At 41.5% G+C, this 22,592-nt stretch overlaps 1 protein-coding gene across 1 annotated transcript in view; it reads left to right on the plus strand.

Moving 5' to 3' along the window:
- Positions 1-8,019: 8,019 nt before the first annotated feature.
- Ide (Insulin degrading metalloproteinase) overlaps positions 8,020-22,592 on the plus strand; it is a 91,719-nt gene continuing 77,146 nt past the window's right edge. Inside the window, exons 1-4 of the mRNA XM_071693721.1 lie at positions 8,020-8,366; positions 10,251-10,420; positions 11,069-11,276; positions 14,864-15,033. Of these exons, the coding sequence (XP_071549822.1) occupies positions 8,158-8,366; positions 10,251-10,420; positions 11,069-11,276; positions 14,864-15,033 (757 nt within the window). The 5' untranslated portion in view covers positions 8,020-8,157. The remainder of the gene's footprint in view (positions 8,367-10,250; positions 10,421-11,068; positions 11,277-14,863; positions 15,034-22,592) is intronic.

Here is a 22,592-nt window from a genome sequence, read left to right on the forward strand (position 1 = left end):
CAAGATATTCCTATGAGTCCACGGGGAAAATGAAACACGAAAAGTTCCCAAGTGCACTTTCGTGTAATAATCACATCATCATAGAAGAGACGAAGTTAGGACGCCGTTTGGTAAACATGTGATTGTCCAAAACATGTTTACCAAATGGCGTCCTAGCTTTGTCTCTTCGATGTATATCAACTGACTGTTATATTTCTCTCTTGTGTCTCCCCTGATGATGTGATTATTACACGAAAGTGCACTTGGGAACTTTTCGTGTTTCATTTTCCCCGTGGACTCATAGGAATATATATATATATATATATATATATATATATATATATATATATATATATATATATATATATATATATATATATTTTATCTATTATTTATTTTATTATACTTTGTCGCTGTCTCCCGCGTTTGCGAGGTAGCGCAAGGAAACAGACGAAAGAAATGGCCCCCCCCCCCATACACATGTATATACATACGTCCACACACGCAAATATACATACCTACACAGCTTTCCATGGTTTACCCCAGACGCTTCACATGCCTTGATTCAATCCACTGACAGCACGTCAAACCCGGTATACCACATCGCTCCAATTCACTCTATTCCTTGCCCTCCTTTCACCCTCCTGCATGTTCAGGCCCCGATCACACAATATCTTTTTCACTCCATCTTTCCACCTCCAATTTGGTCTCCCTCTTCTCCTCGTTCCCTCCACCTCCGACACATATATCCTCTTGGTCAATCTTTCCTCACTCATTCTCTCCATGTGCCCAAACCACTTCAGAACACCCTCTTCTGCTCTCTCAACCACGCTCTTTTTATTTCCACACATCTCTCTTACCCTTACGTTACTTACTCGATCAAACCACCTCACACCACACATTGTCCTCAAACATCTCATTTCCAGCACATCCATCCTCCTGCGCACAACTCTATCCATAGCCCACGCCTCGCAACCATACAACATTGTTGGAACCACTATTCCTTCAAACATACCCATTTTTGCTTTCCGAGATAATGTTCTCGACTTCCACACATTCTTCAAGGCCCCCAGACTTTTCGCCCCCTCCCCCACCCTATGATCCACTTCCGCTTCCATGGTTCCATCCGCTGCCAGATCCACTCCCAGATATCTAAAACACTTCACTTCCTCCAGTTTTTCTCCATTCAAACTCACCTCCCAATTGACTTGACCCTCAACCCTACTGTACCTAATAACCTTGCTCTTATTCACATTTACTCTTAACTTTCTTCTTCCACACACTTTACCAAACTCAGTCACAATTTTGCGCGTCCTAGGTACGTCTCTTCGCTGTATATCAGCTGACATATTTCTTTCTTGTATCTCCCATGATGATGTGATTATTACACGAAAGTGCACTTGGGAACTTATCGTGTTTCATTTTCCCCGTGGACTCATGGGAGTATACTTGATCACGCTCAAAGTGTGATCCTTTCCAATACTTTATTTTCATTTTATTTTGCTTTGTCTCTGTCTCCCGCGTTAGCGAGGTAGCGCAAGGAAACAGACGAAAGAAATGGCCCAACCCACCCACATACACATGTATATACATACACGTCCACACACGCAAATATACATACCTATACATTTCAACGTATACATATATATACACATGCAGACATATACATATATACACATGTACATAATTCATACTGTTTGCCTTTATTAATTCCCATCGCCACCCCGCCACACATGAAATAACAACCCCCTCCCACCTCATGTGTGCGAGGTAGCGCATGGAAAAGACAACAAAAGCCACATTCGTTCACACTCAGTCTCCAGCTGTCATGTAATAATGCACCGAAACCACAGCTCCCTTTCCACATCCAGGCCCCACACAACTTTCCATGGTTTACCCCAGACGCTTCACATGCCCTGGTTCAATCCATTGACAGCACGTCAACCCCGGTATACCACATCGTTCCAATTCACTCTATTCCTTGCACGCCTTTCACCCTCCTGCATGTTCAGGCCCCGATCACACAAAATCTTTTTCACTCCATCTTTCCACCTCCAATTTGGTCTCCCACTTCTCCTCGTTCCCTCCACCTCTGACACATATATCCTCTCGGTCAATCTTTCCTCACTTATTCTCTCCATGTGACCAAACCATTTCAAAACACCCTCTTCTGCTCTCTCAACCACACTCTTTTTATTCCCACACATCTCTCTTACCCTTACATTACTTGCTCGATCAAACCACCTCACACCAGATATTGTCCTCAAACATCTCATTTCCAGCACATCCACCCTCCTGAGCACAACTCTATCCATAGCCCACGCCTCGCAACCATATAACATTGTTGGAACCACTATTCCTTCAAACATACCCATTTTTGCTTTCCAAGATAATGTTCTCGACTTCCACACATTCTTCAAGGCTCCCAGAATTTTCGCCCCCTCCCCCACCCTATGATTCACTTCCACTTCCATGATTCCATCCGCTGCCAAATCCACTCCCAGATATCTAAAACACTTTACTTCCTCCAGTTTTTCTCCATTCAAACTTACCTCCCAATTGACTTGACCCTCAACCCTACTGTACCTAATAACCTTGCTCTTATTCACATTTACTCTCAACTCTCAATATATATATGTATATATACATATATGTATATATATATATATATATATATATATATATATATATATATATATATATATATATATATATGAAAAGTGACAATCAAATCAGATTATAGTAAAAGGAATGGTCAACCGTATGCGTTTGCGTCTTAGTGTTACGACACACACTGAGGCGTAGAGGTAATCCCCCCCCACAGCCCACTTTCCCCCGCAGCACCTCACCAATACCAGCCAAGAATGAGTACTGCTGCTGCTGCTGATGATGATGATGATGATGATGAGAGAGGGAAAGAGAGAAAGAGAGAGAGAGAGAGAGAGAGAGAGAGAGAGAGAGAGAGAGAGAGAGAGAGAGAGAGGACATTAATGGCAACCCAGTCCAACATGATGCACAGACAGTCAACGTTCCCAGCGGTTCAAAGCTCCGGTGAAAGAAAAAAAGAAAAAGAAAATGAAAATAAAAAGTCAGGCGACCCTAGTGTGACCCATGCTACGAGGATGGGGCTTTTTGAACGGCGTCAGACTGGAGTGCGTGACATAGAGGATCGCTGTATCAAACTCCAGTGTGTCTATGTCAGGGGTTCGAGTGGGTGACAGAGAATCAGTTGGCAACCAGCGGAGCGTGAGGGTTGTTAAATCAAGCGAGAGTCTGTCGTCGGGTCGGCTGACTCCCAACTGGAACCTCATTTGACCCTCACTTCACTACTCTCGTAGCAAAAAAAAGAAGATTTTAGACTATTAAGTAGCATACCTTCCTTATCTTGTGGTGGGTTGGAACAGGATTTTTTCTTCTATATGTTTTCATATATTTTCCTCAAGTTGTCGCCACATTTCAACGCCTCTTGGACGCTTTTTGTATTTCTGTTATACCATTATTTGCCTAAAGCACATCCTCAGTACAAGATAAGCCGAATTATTCTGAATGAATACCACACAGGTTACTAAAAATATGATACAACCCAAAGATACAAGTATGTGTTACATGATTATCCAATCTTTCGTCTACTTGTGAATGATGTTTATACACACGATCTTACTGGAAACTGATCCTACAAATTCTATCTTTCATTCCCCAACAATTTTTACCACGGTATTGATATGTTCTTTAACAAGACACCATCGTGGTAATATGTTGAATATGTTGTACCACTGATGGTAATATGTTGTACCAGTGATGATGGTATGTTGTACCACTGATGGTAATATGTTGTACCACTGATGATGGTATGTTGTACCATTGATTGGTATGATGTACCACTGATAGTGGTATGTTACACCAGTGATGAGTGTTGTGCACTGATGGCGGTATGTTGTACCAGTGATGGTGGTATGTTGTAACAGTGATGGTGGTATGTTGTACCAGTGATGGTGGTATGTTGTAACAGTGATGGTGGTATGTTGTACCAGTGATGGTGGCATGTTGTACCCGTAATGGTGGTATGTTGTGCTAGTGATGGTATGTTGTACCAGTGATGGTGGTATGTTGTACCAGTGATGGGTATGTTGTAATAGTGATGGTGGTATGTTGTACCAGTGATGGTGGTATGTTGTACATTGAACTTTGTTTCACTCAGTCAGAACATGCAGGTTTCTTTCTTTTCATCTTGATTACATCCACACACATTCAGACACTCCACTTTGAGCTTTCGAGGAGGATGAGCGCTCCCTTCTTGGCTTTTACTTTCGTTCCGTTTTTTTTTTTTAATTGAAGTACAAGAAGAGGAGGGTTTCCATCCTATATAATCACCTTTTACAACAAGTAGGATATATTGTGAATGGTTGTCAGTGAATGTCGGTTTGCGGCAGGGGTGCGTGATGTCTCCATGGTTGTTTAATTTGTTTATGGATGGGGCTGTTATGTAGGTGAATGCAAGAGTTTTGGAGAGAGGGGCAAGCATGCAGTCTGTTTTGAATGAGAGGGCTTGGGAAGTGAGTCAGTTGTTGTTCGCTGATGATACAGCGCTGGTGGGTGATTCGTGTGAGAAACTGCAGAAACTGGTGACTGAGTTTGGTAAAGTGTGTGAAAGAAGAAAGCTGAGAGTAAACGTGAATAAGAACAAGTTTATTAAGTAATATAGGGTTGAGGGACAAGTCAATTGGGAGGTAAGTTTGAATGGAGAAAAACTGGAGAAAGTGAAGTGTTTTAGATATCTAGGAGTGGATTTGGTAGCGGATGGAACCATGGAAGCGGAAGTGAGTCACAGGGTGGGGGAGGGGGCGAAAGTTCTGGCAGCGTTGAAAAATGTGTGGAAGGCGATGATATTATCTTGAAAAGCAAAAATGGTTTACCCCAGACGCTTCACATGCCCTGATTCAATCCACTGACAGCACGTCAACCCCGGTATACCACATCGATCCAATTCACTCTATTCCTTGCCCTCCTTTCACCCTCCTGCATGTTCAGGCCCCGATCACACAAAATCTTTTTCACTCCATCTTTCCACCTCCAATTTGGTCTCCCACTTCTCCTCGTTCCCTCCACCTCCGACACATATATCCTCTTGGTCAATCTTTCCTCACTCATTCTCTCCATGTGCCCAAACCATTTCAAAACACCCTCTTCTGCTCTCTCAACCACGCTTTTTTTATTTCCACACATCTCTCTTACCCTTACGTTACTTACTCGATCAAACCACCTCACACCACACATTGTCCTCAAACATCTCATTTCCAGCACATCCATCCCCCTGCGCACAACTCTATCCATAGCCCACGCCTCGCAACCATACAACATTGTTGGAACCACTATTCCTTCAAACATACCCATTTTTGCTTTTCGAGATAATGTTCTCGACTTCCACACATTCTTCAAGGCTCCCAGGATTTTCGCCCCCTCCCCAACCCTATGATCCATTTCCGCTTCCATGGTTCCATCCGCTGCCAGATCCACTCCCAGATATCTAAAACACTTTACTTCCTCCAGTTTTTCTCCATTCAAACTTACCTCCCAATTGACTTGACCCTCATCCCTACTGTACCTGATCACCTTGCTCTTATTCACATTTACTCTTAACTTTCTTCTTTCACACACTTTACCAAACTCAGTCACCAGCTTCTGCAGTTTCTCACATGAATCAGCCACCAGCGTTGTATCATCAGCGAACAACAACTGACTCACTTCCCAAGCTCTCTCATCCCCAACAGACTTCATACTTGCCCCTCTTTCCAAAACTCTTGCATTCACCTCCCTAACAACCCCATCCATAAACAAATTAAACATCCATGGAGACATCACACACCCCTGCCGCAAACCTACATTCACTGAGAACCAATCACTTTCCTCTCTTCCTACACGTACACATGCCTTACATCCTCGATAAAAACTTTTCACTGCTTCTAACAACTTGCCTCCCACAACATATATTCTTAATACCTTCCACAGAGCATCTCTATCAACTCTATCATATGCCTTCTCCAGATCCATAAATGCTACATACAAATCCATTTGCTTTTCTAAGTATTTCTCACATACATTCTTCAAAGCAAACACCTGATCCACACATCCTCTACCACTTCTGAAACCACACTGCTCTTCCCCAGTCTGTTGCTCTGTACATGCCTTCACCCTCTCAATCAATACCCTCCCATATAATTTACCAGGAATACTCAACAAACTTATACCTCTGTAATTTGAGCACTCACTCTTATCCCCTTTGCCTTTGTACAAAGGCACTATGCACGCATTCCGCCAATCTTCAGGCACCTCACCATGAGTCATACATACATTAAATAACCTTACCAACCAGTCAATAATACAGTCACCCTCTTTTTAAATAAATTCCACTGCAGTACCATCCAAACCTGCTGCCTTGCCGGCTTTCATCTTCCGCAAAGCTTTTACTACCTCTTCTCTGTTTACCAAATCATTTTCCCTAACCCTCTCACTTTGCACACCACCTCGACCAAAACACCCTATATCTGCCACTCTATCATCAAACACATTCAACAAACCTTCAAAATACTCACTCCATCTCCTTCTCACATCACCACTACTTGTTATCACCTCCCCATTTGCGCCCTTCACTGAAGTTCCCATTTGCTCCCTTGTCTTACGCACTTTATTTACCTCCTTCCAGAACATCTTTTTATTCTCCCTAAAATTTAATGATACTCTCTCTCCCCAACTCTCATTTGCCCTCTTTTTCACCTTTTGCACCTTTCTCTTGACCTCCTGTCTCTTTCTTTTATACATCTCCCACTCAATTGCATTTTTTCCCTGCAAATATATATATGTATATGACAGTCTCTAGCTGTCATGTGTAATGCACCGAAAACACAGCTCCCTAACCACATCCAGGCCTCACAGACCTTTCCATAGTTTATCCCAGACATTTCACATGCCCTGGTTCAGTCCATTTTCAGCACGTCGACCCCGATATACTACATCGTTCTAATTCACCTATTACTTGCATGCCTCTCGCCCTCCTGTATGTTTAGGCCCCGATCGCTCAAAATCTTTTTCGCTCCATCCTTCCACCTCGAATAGGTCTCCCGCTTCTCTTTGTTCTTTTCCCCTCTAACACATATATTCTAATTGCTACTTTTTACTAATATTTCTTCCTGTGATTCTATAATTGATAGTGGTTGATGTAGCTCTGAAGTTTCTTCAGGATCGAGAGATTAACATAGGGGTTTTGTCATTCTCAATGTTTCCACTAAACATGCGTCTTACACGAAATGCTATCGTTATTAGGCCAGTAAAGACTATGAGTCATGGAAAAACAGGAAGGTTAAGGTCTTCTCATTACTGAACACAGTGGCGATTTCCTCCTCTCCGTGTTATTTTTTTTCAAAAAGAATACATAAAAAGCAAGAAAAGATCTGAATTCTATGAACAATGTAAACCGTATTGGTTCATGATGGGACAAAATGAACCCAAAGATACGGGTATGATTTGCTTATGGATTTGAAGTGTAGGATACGAGAATAAATAAACTATTATAGATGTCTGATGGCAAGGAAGAATTGACAGAACGAGTAAATTTTATCCAACATATTTGTGTATCATTCATAAGATGGGAATTTCGTGCATTATTTGGAATCATGTTATACGATACTTTAGTAGGTCACAGACCTGGAGCCATGTTTATGTCAGCATATCATCGCACCCGATGAACTGTACTATTCTCGCAACTATTCAGTATAACCCACGTAGATTCATATTTGTTTAATGTTCTAGTTAGATGATATGATTATGTATTTCATCTTACAATTACACGTTACTGAGAATATGCATCTTAAATCAACTTCTAATGAACTTAATAGAAAAACCATACATCAGTTTTCAAATTTCTACTTTATATCATAAAGATATATAATATGATATTGGTTTTTAATCTCCCACTTACATAACTGAAAACATCTCTCAAACAACTCAAGTTCAGAAAACAAAAATATACCAGTTATCACTCGGGAACATCGTCGTAAATGGTGTCTCGTGCGCATGCGTCAGGGGTCCGCTGGATGTAAATAATCCCCATAGTCACTTGCCATCTCAGGCTGGAACTTTATTTCGTATCCTTCGTTGGATATTGGTTATCGTTTTTATGTTTCAATGATCATCCGTACTTTCCTAAGGTGTGTTCGTCATGGTCGAGTGTTTCAGTGGCTAGTGATCCCAGCTGGTCAGACCTCAAGGACTGGTGGTACTAACGCTAAAGGAAGGCTTTATCATTCTTTATCTTTGGTGTTCAGGGGCCGTGCTCTCCTGAGACCTCACTTGACTAAGTTAACAACTGCTGTCGGCCTCTTAACATCGCTCAGGTTCGTAATCTTTTGTTCACAAAGTGTCAGTTTAACGACCTCTTTTTGTGTAAAATGAATGCCTTTGTATTAAAGCAAATATATATACTATCTTAGGCTTATAGTCATTAGTTCCGGAGTTAATTATATGTGTTTTATTCATCAGTATTGTACATTTAGGGAGATATAGAACTTAGATAATAGTATATGGACATTATCCGCCCAGGGTAAGTTGTACACAGCATCTGGCCAGGAAAACTTACTGGCAGTAGCTAGCAAAGGCAAATTGTTGGCAGCAGCCACTCTGGGTAGGCTGTAGAATGCACCCATCCAGGGTGGTTATAGAAAGTACTAGTTCAGGGTAGGGTGTAGACAGCACCTGGTTGGCCAGGAATGAATGCAGACAGCAGTGAGCCAGGGAAGGTTGTAAACATTCAAGACAGAAAAAACACCAATGTTAATATTATTCAAAAGGCTAATTCATTCATGAATATTGTTACCTAACAACACCTAACAAGGCAGGCAAAATTTTGTAATTAGAAAATGTTTAATGGTCTGGACAGCCCATGGTAATGGAATGGCTGAAACCTTTGAGGCTATACTTCTTAGAGGGCAGATGGTAGAGGTTTATTATCACCTATACTTGAAAAATCTTAGAAGATATGGACCCCAACTTACTGTTGGAAATAACATCCTACTGGCACAACAGGCACAGAAGACTGTGAGATACTACTTCTGATATCCAAATGTATGATATGCATGAAAATAGAGAACACCTTAAACAACTAAGACACTTCAACATCTTGCCAACTACCATCAGAAACAGGATGGGATGCACAGTAGAAAATTTTATGACTGCAGTGCACAGTACCTATGAAGTGTACCAGACCAGCTAGACTGTTGGGACTATGTAAGCCTGAGAGCTCTATCGTCCAACAGCTTGGTCGACCAGCAACCAAATCCAACACCCTGGACCCAGCTTGGGCTTTTGGAGTGAAAACCCCCAAAGCCTTCATCAAGTATTTGTTCATGTCATAGAAAATAAAGTGTTGGGTGTGGTATAGGGCACTGCTGAAGCTCTTTGCTCTTTCATGTTATGCTTTGACTTATCATTAGGTGATGTCTGTAGAATTTTAACTTTGTGCTTAATAGTAAACATTACATAATTCCTCCCACGCTACTCTGTTCAGCACTATTATTTTTATACATCTCAGATACCATTATGAGGAGAGAAATAACTAAGGATGACATAAAATGCTACCTCAAACTGGAAGACCCATACCAAAACAGTGGTGTGGACTATGACAGTGCAAGGAAGATGGCATGGTGTCTTTCAGACACTCTTGCATTATTTTAGAGGAAATCTTAGATGCATAGACATTCAACATATGGTTGTTTTTGTATCATGGATATCAAGATTATAGATCTTCTACCTGTACTGTAGATGCTTAGCCTGTAGATCTACCTGTACTGTAGATGCTTAGCCAGAAATTCATTATTTTTTGCAGAAAGTACTTTATCACATATTTTATGATGTTGGTTGTTGTAAGTTTACTGAAGTTTTATAAAAGAAAACCTTGGTTACAGTTTAGATGTTTATCATCCTTTGATCTTCAGACACTTGGTTTGTTTCTTTTGATGTCTTAGTATCCTGATCACTACTAGCCTAAATGATTTTGTAATTTTTTGTCAAGTCCCAAAGAGGTTATCCATTTATGTATTTGATCATAGCTTCTTTTTTCATAGAGGCTTTATGGGTTACAACATGGCATCAAACCTTTGGAGTATCTTCGAGTTATCCATGTTTACTCCTGAGAAAATAAAGGAGGGCAGACACAGGTTTTTTAGTTCATGGGTTGTTTTATATTTTCATCATACTTATAATTATATTTTTTTGGTACATAGGAGTGTAAGTCTAGCCAGTATGGGTGTTAAGGAGCACATTAACTCCATAATCAAGTCAGAGGAAGATCAGCGTGAGTATCGGGCTCTCATCTTGAATAATGACTTGAAAGTTCTACTCATCTCAGACCCGGCTACAGACAAGTCAGCTGCAGCTCTTGATGTTCATGTTGGTAAGTTCCTTCATTTTTTTTGTATGGATAAATGATCAAGGTTAAAGTTTGATTGGAAGAGATATATTTTATATCTTTTAACATATAGATTACCCTTGATTAATTTCCACTTTCTACACCTTTAACTTTTCCCTTCACTTGAGATGGCCTTAATTGAGGCATATTATTTGCCTTTGCCTTATTGTTAATTGTAAGGGAAAAGATTCTTTTGTATTAGTTACATTTTCATTCCTCTGCACATTGCCCCATGATCAGTGAGACATCTGTTAGATATTTAGACAATTAGTACTTTTTAGTCACCCCATGTGAATGGTGGGATAGCAGTAGCTTTCCCTATGAGTCACTAATCACAGTCTCATGGTAGCAGAATATCACTCCTTTTGGGTTCACCATCAACCAATAAGAACCTGCCACAGAAATGATATCACTATTCTCTCTATTGGGCTACTTCACTTGGCAGCACAGAATTCTCTTGGATGTTTAATCTAGTTACAGCTGTTATAGCTTGCCTTGGTTGTTTTTCCTGTGCTACCTTTCTAAAGTGGGAAACAGCAAAATTCTTGAAAGCTGTCCTACTTTTTATTTAGTATTGAAAACCAGACTTTGAAAATTGTATACCACAATAATTCCTGTTTAATTTTCAAACAGGTAGCATGTCAGATCCAAGAGAGCTGCCAGGACTTGCTCACTTTTGTGAACACATGTTGTTTATGGGCACAAAGAAATATCCCTGTGAAAATGAGTACAGCAAGTACCTCTCAGAGCATGGAGGTTCTAGCAATGCCTACACAGCAGCTGACCATACTAACTACTACTTTGATGTTGCTCCTGATGCCTTTTCTGGAGCACTAGACAGGTTTGTGCTTAGATAATTTGTTGAATGAGATCAGCAGCTTCTTGTCAGAGAAATGATACATCAATTCCAAAGTTATCAGTCTATCAGTATGTATAATTCCTTGTTCCACCTAGAAACGCTTAGAGGGATAGGGGTATAGCATAAAATCTCTTGGTTGCCCAATCCAAACACATCTCCCAAGGGTGCTCCATCCCCCTTACACCTTTCTGAGTCATTTTCCCACAGTGTTCCCACACTGTTCCCTCTCAGTATGTTCCCCTTATCATTTTCTTTTACCTTGCTCCAAAATATTTTCTCAAAATTCATTTCATTAGCATGCTTTCCACTTTACCAAACCACTTTAAGTTATTTCTCATAACCCACTCTCTTATATCACACTACAATGTCTTTTCATTTTCACTGACATCTTGCATCTCATATTCAGTTCAACATTACTTATTCTACCCCATATTTAACAGTACAAGTACCCCTCAAATGATTTTTATTTCAGAAACATGAATCCTATCCCTGACTCTTCTTTCAAGTCCATATTTCACACCTTTAGGTTGGTTTGGCAGAATAATAGTATCCTGTAGTACTTTTGTTTCCTTTATATAGTTCTCCCCAAGCATCTGATCACTTGTTCTATCATTTCCTTTCAGTTGAACCATGCTGGTGGTAATTATTAGATATTTTACCCAGTTTCTTCTGCCATAGCAATATAGCTTCAGGAACAGGTGAACAGTTTTCACACATCCATTCTCAAGCTGTCATGCATAATGCACCAAAACCAGAGCCAGCTGTCTACAGCCAAGCCCTACAGACTATTCCATGGTTTACTTTGACCACTTCACTTGCCTTAATTCAGACCATGAACAGCATATTACCCTATGCCTACTACATTGATCTGAGTCATTTTATCATGTCACCCACCTAAATGTTCAGGTTTTGATACCCTAAGGCCTCCTTTACTCCACCCTTCATCTTTTTCTTGGTCTTCTCCCCCTTCCTCTTATGTCATCTACTGTTTGAGGGTTGAACAGCTATGGTGACACCCTGGATGCAGACCCACCTTTTCCTGGAACAACTCACTCTCCTCTCTTTCTACTTGCACCCTTACCTGACTCTCTGTAAAGACTCTTAGCTGCTTGTATTGGCTTTTCTCGCACACTCTGTATTCTTAACACATTCCTCAAAAGGATCTCTGGTAAAGCTCCAGATTCATATGTGACTCATACAGATCCTTATCTTTGATTTTTGACTCATGCAAATCCTTGTCTTTAATTTTTTCTCTCACATATTCTTTAGAGTAAACGACTGGCCCACATATCCTCCACCACTCCTGAAACCTCCTTATTTATCCCCAGCATAATGCTTTGTGCTTGCCACTACCCTTTCAGTCACCTCTTTCCAGTACAGCTTAGCAGGTATGCTCAACAAACTTCAACATCTGTAAAACAAACACTTGTCTCACCTTGTCCTAGTTCATTGGCATTATGTAAACATTTGCTAGTCCTCTGGCACCTTGTGCTGAGTCATACATACATTGAAAAATCTTAGCTAGTCAATAATATTATCCATTCCTTGAGGAACTTGGCTACAATTCCATTCTTGTCACTTCTTATACAAAGCTTTCACCACCTCTTTTCTTTTCACCAAGCCATCCCCCCCCCCCCCCCCCCCTCCCTCTCCCCCCTCCCTCTCCCCCCCTCCCTCTCCCCCCCTCCCTCTCCCCCCCCTCCCTCTCCCCCCCCTCTCTCTCTCTCTCTCTCTCTCTCTCTCTCTCTCTCTCTCTCTCTCTCTCTCTCTCTCTCTCTCTCTCTCTCTCTCTCTCTCAGTACTGCCTGTCACAGGTCATATTTCAGCACAGAACTCCACAAGCTGTTCATCATTACCACATGGATTCAATTATACCCTAAACTTCCACCAATTAATAGTACATCCAAATCACCTATCACTAATACGCGAGTGCTACTTAGTTGCCTCCCCATGTATTTTATCATCTTTCTCTTGCATTGCCTTATCCCATAGACATGTATATATATATATATTTTTTTTTTTTTTTTTTTTTTTTTTTTTTTTTGCTTTGTCGCTGTCTCCCGCGTTTGCGAGGTAGCGCAAGGAAACAGACGAAAGAAATGGCCCAACCCACCCCCATACACATGTATATACATACGTCCACACACGCAAATATACATACCTACACAGCTTTCCATGGTTTACCCCAGACGCTTCACATGCCCTGATTCAATCCACTGACAGCACGTCAACCCCGGTATACCACATCGATCCAATTCACTCTATTCCTTGCCCTCCTTTCACCCTCCTGCATGTTCAGGCCCCGATCACACAAAATCTTTTTCACTCCATCTTTCCACCTCCAATTTGGTCTCCCACTTCTCCTCGTTCCCTCCACCTCTGACACATTTATCCTCTTGGTCAATCTTTCCTCACTCATTCTCTCCATGTGCCCAAACCATTTCAAAACACCCTCTTCTGCTCTCTCAACCACGCTCTTTTTATTTCCACACATCTCTCTTACCCTTACGTTACTTACTCGATCAAACCACCTCACACCACACATTGTCCTCAAACATCTCATTTCCAGCACATCCATCCTCCTGTGCACAACTCTATCCATAGCCCATGCCTCGCAACCATACAACATTGTTGGAACCACTATTCCTTCAAACATACCCATTTTTGCTTTCCGAGATAATGTTCTCGACTTCCACACATTCTTCAAGGCTCCCAGGATTTTCGCCCCCTCCCCCACCCTATGATCCACTTCCGCTTCCATAGTTCCATCCGCTGCCAGATCCACTCCCAGATATCTAAAACACTTTACTTCCTCCAGTTTTTCTCCATTCAAACTTACCTCCCAATTGACTTGACCCTCATCCCTACTGTACCTGATTACCTTGCTCTTATTCACATTTACTCTTAACTTTCTTCTTTCACACACTTTACCAGACTCAGTCACCAGCTTCTGCAGTTTCTCACATGAATCAGCCACCAGCACTGTATCATCAGCGAACAACAACTGACTCACTTCCCAAGCTCTCTCATCCCCAACAGACTTCATACTTGCCCCTCTTTCCAAAACTCTTGCATTCACCTCCCTTGATGTGCTGTCATTGGATTGAATCAGGGCATGTGAAGCGTCTGGGGTAAACCATGGAGAGCTGTGTAGGTATGTATATTTGCGTGTGAGGACGTATGTATATACATGTGTATGGGGGTGGTTTGGGCCATTTCTTTCGTCTGTTTCCTTGCGCTACCTCGCAAACGCGGGAGACAGCGAGAAAGCAAAAAAAAAAATATATATAGTTAATTACAGATAGATAGGTTTTGTGTGGAGAAACTTTTTATATACGCCTGTGAAAGGAGACTGGTCGCATGCACCTGCTATCCATACAATCCATTGGCTTGTGCTGGTCTTCCAGGTTCTTCTGGTGGTAGAATTTTTGTGGCTTGGCCAATGCACATGTTAGTTTTGGAGGATTGATGACTTAGTGCATGGTTGTTTTATCCCTTCTGAGGACCATTATTAGAAGACTCATGGTAAACTTGCACAGAACTGATTTATTTCTTTTATCATCTTTCAGATTTTCCCAGTTCTTTGTTACACCACTGTTCACGGAAAGTGCAGTGGATCGTGAGGTAAATGCAGTTAATTCTGAACATGAAAAAAATATCCAGAATGATTATTGGAGGCTTGCACAGCTAGAGAAAGCTACAGCTGATCCAGCACATGACTTCAGCAAGTTTGGTACAGGTATGAAAAAACAGTATTTCCTTTTGATATACTCTTGGTTTGCTTCAGTTATGATGCCAGGACCCCATTTTACTGATACAAGGGCTTCTGCGGCTTTAATACTGTGCTACACTTTGTAGATGGCCTCCTTCAAAGCAAGAAGGCCCTTGACAAAATGATGCTGCATTTCATCAGCTCATGAATATATAGCCTTACCAAATCTGGCTTTCACTTGCAGTGTAACCTTGAGCAGGTGGAGTATGATAACACCTTATGTAAAGAATTGTGTGTATAAGCTCCACTTTCGACAGATTTTAATGTGATATGAAGGTTAGAATTTGTTAGCATTTAGTGTAAAGTTAAGAGGTTTTCAGTGTGATGTGTGAAGGTTAGAGGTTTTTGCATAGCTGGATTAGATCATATTTGGAGAAGTAGATTTACGCATATGTATTATTATACTATGTCGCTGTCTCCCGCATTAGCGAGGTAGCGCAAGGAAACAGACGAAAGAGTGGCCAAACCCACCCACATACACATGTATATGCATAAACGCCCACACATGCGTATATACATACCTATACATTTCAACGTATGCATACAAATACATACACACATATACATATATACTTTTTTCAAACTATTCGCCATTTCCCGCATTAGCGAGGTAGTGTTAAGAACAGAGGACTGGGCCTTCGAGGGAATATCCTCACCTGGCCCCCTTCTCTGTTCCTTCTTTTGGAAAATAGAAAAAAAAACGAGAGGGGGAGGATTTCCAACCCCCCGCTCCTTCCCCTTTTAGTCGCCTTCTATGACACGCAGGGAATACGTGGGAACTATTCTCTCTCCCCTATCCCCAGGGATAATTCATAAAAACATATGTACATATTCATACATGCTGCCTTCATCCATTCTCGTCGCCATTCCACCACACATGATATGGCACCCCCATCCCCTGCGTGCGTGCAAGGTAGCACCAGGAAAAGACAACAAAGGCCACCTTTGTTCACACTCAGTCTTTAGCTGTCATGTGTAATGCAACGAAACCACAGCTCCCTTTCCACATCCAGGCCCCACAAAGCTTTACATGGTTTACCCAAGATGCTTCACATGCCCTGGTTCAACCCATTGACATCCCATCGACCCCAGTATACCACATCATTCCAATTCACTCTATTCCTTGCTCGCCTTTCACCCTTCTGTATGTTCAGGCCCCAATCACTCAAAATCTTTTTCACTCTATCTTTCCACCTCCAATTTGATCTCCCACTTCTCTTTCCCTCCACCTCTGACAAGTATAACAGAGAAGAGGTAGTGAAAGCTTTGCGGAAGATGAAAGCCGGCAAGACAGCTGGTTTGGATGGAATTGCACTGGAATTTATTAAAAAAAATGAGGGGGACTGTGCTGTTAATTGGTTTATTAGGATATTCAATATATGTATGATTCATGGTGAAGTGCCTGAGGATTGGCGAAAAGCATGCATAGTGCTATTGTATGAAGGCAAAGGGGATAAAGGAGAGTGTTCAAATTACAGAGGTATAAGTTTGTTGAGTATTCCTGGGAAATTATATGGGAGGGTATTGATCGAGAGGGTCAAGGCATGTACAGAGCATCAGATTGGGGAAGAGCAGTGTGGTTTCAGAAGTGGTAGAGGATGTGTGGATCAGGTGTTTGCTTTGAAGAATGTGTGTGAGAAATACTAGAAAAACAGATGGATCTGTATGTAGCATTTATGGATCTGGAGAAGGCATATGATAGAGTTTCTCTGTGGAAAAAAGTATATGGTGTGTGAGGCAAGTTGCTAGAATCAGTGAAAAGTTTTTATCGAGGATGTAAGGCATGTGTACGAGTAAGAAGAGAGGAAAGTGATTGGTTCTCAGTGAATGTTGGTTTCTGGCAGGGATGCGTTGATGTCTCCGTGGTTAATTTGTTTATGAATGGGGTTGTTAGGGAGGTGAATGCAAGAGTTTTGGAGAGAGGGGCAAGTATGCAGTATGTAGTGGATGAGAGGGCTTGGGAAGTGAGTCAGTTGTTGTTTGCTGATGATACTGCACTGGTGGCTGATTTGTGTGAGAAACTGCAGAAGCTGGTGACTGAGTTTGGTAAAGTGTGTGAAAGAAGAAAGCTGAAAGTGAATGTGAATATGAGCAAGGTTAGTAGGTTCAGTAGGGTTGAGGGAAAAGTTGATTGGGAGGTAAGTTTGAATGGAGAAAATCTGGAGGAAGTGAAGTGTTTTAGATATTTAGGAGTGGATTTAGCAGCGGATGGAACCATGGAAGCGGATCACAGGATGGGGGAGGGGGCGAAGGTTCTGGGAGGGTTGAAGAATGTGTTTAAGTTGAGAACATTCTCATGGAGAGTAAAAATGTGTATGTTTGAAGGAATAGTGGTTCCAACAATGTTTTATGGTTGCGAGGCATGGGCTGTAAATAGGGTTGCGCGGAGGAGGGTGGATGTGTTGAAAATGTGATGTGGTGTGAAGTGGTTTGATCGAATATTTAAGGGTATCGAATATTTAAGGGTAAGAGAGATGTGTGGTAATAAAAAGAGTGTGGTTAAGAGAGCACATATATATATATTATTTTTATTATACTTCGTTGCTGTCTCCCGCCTTAGCTAGGTAGCTCAAGGAAACAGACGAAAGAATGGCCCAACCCTCTCACATACACATGTATACACATAAATGCCCACGCATGCACATATACATACCTGTACATTTCCACGCATACATATAATATATATTTGCTTTGTCGCTGTCTCCCACGTTAGCGAGGTAGCACAAGGAAACAGATGAAAGAAATGGCCCAACCCACCCACATACACATGTATATACATACATGTCCACACACACAAATATACATACCTATACATCTCAACGTATACATATATATACACACACAAACATATACATATATACACACATGTACATAATTCATACCGTCTGCCCTTATTCATTCCCATCACCACCCCGCCACACATGAAATAACAACCCCCTCCCCCCAAATGTGCGTGAGGTAGCGCTAGGAAAAGACAACAAAGGCCACATTCGTTCACACTCAGTCTCTAGCTGTCATGTAATAATGCACCGAAACCACATACATATACATATGTACATTTTTTTTCTTTTACATACTGTTCGCCATTTTCCGCTTTAGCGAGGTAGAGTTAAGAACAGAGGACTGAGCCTTTGAGGGAATAACCTCACTTGCCCCCCCCCCCCCCCTGCTTCTTCTTTAGGAAAACTAAAAACGAGAGGGGAGGATTTCCAGCCCCCCCGCTCCCTTCCCTTTTAGTTGCCATCTACAACATGCAGGGAATACATGCACATATGTACATATTAATACATGCTACCTTCATCCATCCCCGCCACCACCCCACTACACATGAAATGGCACCCCCCTCCCCCCGCGTGCACACAAAGTAGCACTAGGAAAAGACAACAAAGGCCACATTCGTTCACAATCAGTCTTTAGCTGTCATGTGTAATACACTGAAACCACAGCTCCCTTTCCATATCCAGGCCCCACAAAACTTTCCATGGTTTACCCCAGACACTTCACATGCCCTGGTTCAATCCATTGACAATTAGAAAGTTAAAATACAAGATGGGGAGGGTTTCTAGCCCCCTGCTCCTGTCCCCTTTAGTCGCCTTCTCTGACACATGGGGAATGCGTGGGAAGTATTCTTTTTCCCCTGTCCCCAGGGATATATATACATATATATATATTTATATATACATGTTATCCATATCCAACATTAGCAAGGTTGTGCTAGGAGCAGATGCAGAAATGGCTCCATTTGCTTATATCAATTCTGTAGCTGTTATGTATAATTTACCAGAACCTGAGCATCCTGTCCAGACGCAGTTCCCATCAACCTTTCTGTGGTTTGCCACAACTGCTATATGTGTTTGTGTTCAGCCCATTGACAGCACATCATCCTCTTTATACCATATTGCTCCATTTTGCTGTATCCCATGCATGCCATACACCTTCCTGCATGTTCAGGCATCATACCTTCAAAGCATCTTTCACTCCATCCTTCCACCTTGTTCCTAGTTTCCCCATTTTCTTTGTTCCTTTGACTTCTGATATTTATAACCTCTTAAAGCATCCTCTCCTCACTCATCATCTCCATATTTCAGCACTTTTGCTTCAGGTCTCATATATTCATACCCTTCTTACTACTACATTTCTCTTTTGCCCTATAATTTCTCATTTGATCAACCCTTCTTACAACATATATTGTCCTCAGACATTAGATTTCTAGTACATCTTCTTTACATTTTTATTGGAGGCCCATGCGTTACATTCATACCAGCACCAATTGGACTACTATATCATCAAACATATTTTTTTGAGACTTAAAAGACATCAATTTGGTCTGATTACCAGCACTTAAGAATTTTAAGAGGTGTGGGAGGCAAGTTGTTAGAAGCAGTGAAAAGTTTTTATCGAGGATGTAAGGCATATGTGCGAGTAGGAAGAGAGGAAAGTGATTGGTTCGCAGAGAATGTCGGTTTGCGGCAGGGGTGCGTGATGTCTCCATGGTTGTTTAATTTGTTTATGGATGGGGTCGTTAGGGAGGTGAATGCAAGAGTTTTGGAGAAAGGGACAAGTATGCAGTCTCTTGTGGATGAGTGAGCTTGGAAAGTGAGTCAGTTGTTGTTCGCTGATGATACAGCGCTGGTGGCTGATTTGGGTGAGAAACTGGTGACTGAGTTTGGTAAAGTGTGTGAAAGGAGAAAGCTGAGAGTAAATGTGAATAAGAGCAAGGTTATTAGGTACAGTAGTGTTGAGGGACAAGCCAATGGGGAGGTATGTTGGAATGGAGAAAAACTGGAGGAAGTGGAGTGTTTTAGATATCTGGGAGTGGATTTGGTAGCGGATGGAACCATGGAAGCCGAAGTGAGTCATAGGGTGGGGGAGGGGGCGAAAGTTCTGGGAGCGTTGAAAAATGTGTGGAAGGCGAGAACGTTATCTCCGAAAGCAAAAATGGGTATGTTTGAAGGAATAGTTGTTCCAACAATGTTATACGGTTGTGAGGCGTGGGCTATAGATAGAGTTGTGCGGAGGAGGATGGACAAGATGTTTGAGGACAATATGTGGTGTGAAGTGGTTTGATCGAGTAAGTAAGGAAAGGGTAAGAGAGATGTGTGATAATAAAAAGAGTGTGGTTGAGAGAGCAGAAGAGGGTGTTTTGAAATGGTTTGGTCATGTGGAGAGAATGAGTGAGGAAATATTGACCAAGAGGATATATGTGTCAGAGGTGGAGGGAATGAGGAGAAGTGGGAGACCAAATTGGAGGTGGAAAGATGGAGTAAAAAGGATTTTGAGTGATCGGGGCCTGAACTTGCAGGAGGATGAAAGGCGTGCAAGGAAGAAATTGAATTGGAACGATGTGGTATACTGGGGTCGACGTGCTGTCAATGGATTGAAACAGGGCATGTGAAGTGTCTGGGGTAAACCATGGAAAGTTCTGTGGGGTCTGGATATGGAAAGGGAGCTGTGGTTTCGGTGCATTATACATGACAGCTAGAGACTGTGTGAACGAATGTGGCCTTTGTTGTCTTTTCCTAGTGCTACCTTGCGCACATACTTGGGGAAGGGGTTGTCATTTCATGTGTGGCGGGGTGCCGACGGGAATGAATAAGGGCAGACAGTATGAATTATGTACATTTGTATATATGTTTATGTCTGTGTGTGTATATATATGTATAGGTTGAGATGTATAGGTATTTATATGTGTGTGTGTGGACGTGTATGTAGATACATGTGTATGTGGGTGGGTTGGGCCATTCTTTCGTCTGTTTCCTTGCGCTACCTCACTAACGTGGAAGACAGCGACAAAGTATAATGAATTAATAAATAACCACAGTTAGCTGTATTACTGTAGTGTGGGCACCTCACCATATTGTGAATGGGGTTCCTTTCTTCTTGAGAATATATTTTTGAAATCTGAGTCCTTTCAATTTTTATGACTAGGCTTGTATTCCAAATCCTACTTTTCTTAAGTTTAATCTGAATTTTTTATGGTAATGAATTGCAGCAGAATGTACCAGGACAGTCACACTGTAAGTCAGTGGGATATACAGCAGAATGTATCTTAGGAATTAACTGGCAACATGTGCTGGTATAGTCCCCAATCCTTACAGTAATAGGATTTGCATGGCACTCTACAGCAGATCAGATGCAGCCTTTTGGCCTGTCTCAGAATTTTTAAATATCCAAGTGTTCCTTGGAATATTCTAAAAAGATACTCAATAGATGTGCATGATTGCTCAGCAAAAAAGATGGAGAGGCTATTTTAGATTTTTTTTTTCATGCTTGATCTCCATTTCTCAAATTAGTGTGGAACAGATGAAGAAAGGCCACATTTATGCACATCCACTGGATTGCTGTCATATGCAATCCACTTAAACCACAGCTTCCTATTCTCTACCAAATCCCACTGACCTTTCCTTGGTTTCCCACTGTTACTTCACATTCCCTGGTTCAGTCTGTAGACATTTTGCCCCTGTACATCATCATTCCAGTTCGCTCTATCGCAGACACATCTTTCACCATTTTGTATGTTTAGGCCCCAGTCACAATCTTTTTAACTTCATCCTTCCATCTTCAATATGGGTTCCTCTTCTCCTCATCCCCTTCACTTCTGACAAATATATCCTCTCTCTCAACCTCTCCTTACACATTCTTTTTATATGTCCATATCATTTCAGCGCACCCTCTTCAGCTCTTTCAACCACACTCTTCTTATTATCTCACCTCTTTCTTACCCTTTTTTTACATACTCGATTAAACCCCCTCACACCGCATATTATCCTCAGACATTTCATTTCCAACACACCCTCCTTCTTCAGCCTATCCTGCCCATATCTGCTCTCACCATCCCATCCATAAACACATTAAACAGCCATGGTGACATCACACATACCCTGTCACAGACCAGCCTTTAACTGGAACCATTCATTCTTCTCCTTGTTCATATACATGCCATACACTCTTGATAGAAACTTATCACTAACTTTAGTAGCTTTCCTCCAACATCATATACTTGTAAGATCTTCCACAAGACATCTCTATCTACCTTATCATATGCTTTCTCCAGATCCACGTATGCCACATATAGATCCTTTTTTTTTTCTCCAAGCAATTTTCAAGTATTTCTTTTGCACATTACTCAAAACAGACACCTGATCCACAAAACTTCTACAGCTCCCTAATCTGTAGTTTTTTTCATGCTTCACCCTCTCAGTCACTGCTCTTACATACAACTTACCAGGCACGCTCAATAAACTTATACTCCTGTAGTTCAGACACTCACCTTTGTCCCTCTTGCTGTTATGCATTGGCACTATATATGCATTCCACCAATTCACAGGCTTCTCATAATGATCCATACATTGAAAATCCTAATTGACAAATCAACAACCCATTCACCCCATTCTTAAAAAATTGAACTGCAGTACCATCCACTCCACCTACTATGCTACATTTCATCTTACGCAAAGCATTCACCACCTCTTCTTTCTTTGCCAAATCACTTTCCATTATCCTTGCTGTCAGTTGTCTGAACGAGG

The sequence above is a fragment of the Panulirus ornatus genome, chromosome 56, assembly GCF_036320965.1.
Source record: "Panulirus ornatus isolate Po-2019 chromosome 56, ASM3632096v1, whole genome shotgun sequence".
NCBI classification, from domain to species: Eukaryota; Metazoa; Arthropoda; class Malacostraca; order Decapoda; family Palinuridae; genus Panulirus; species Panulirus ornatus.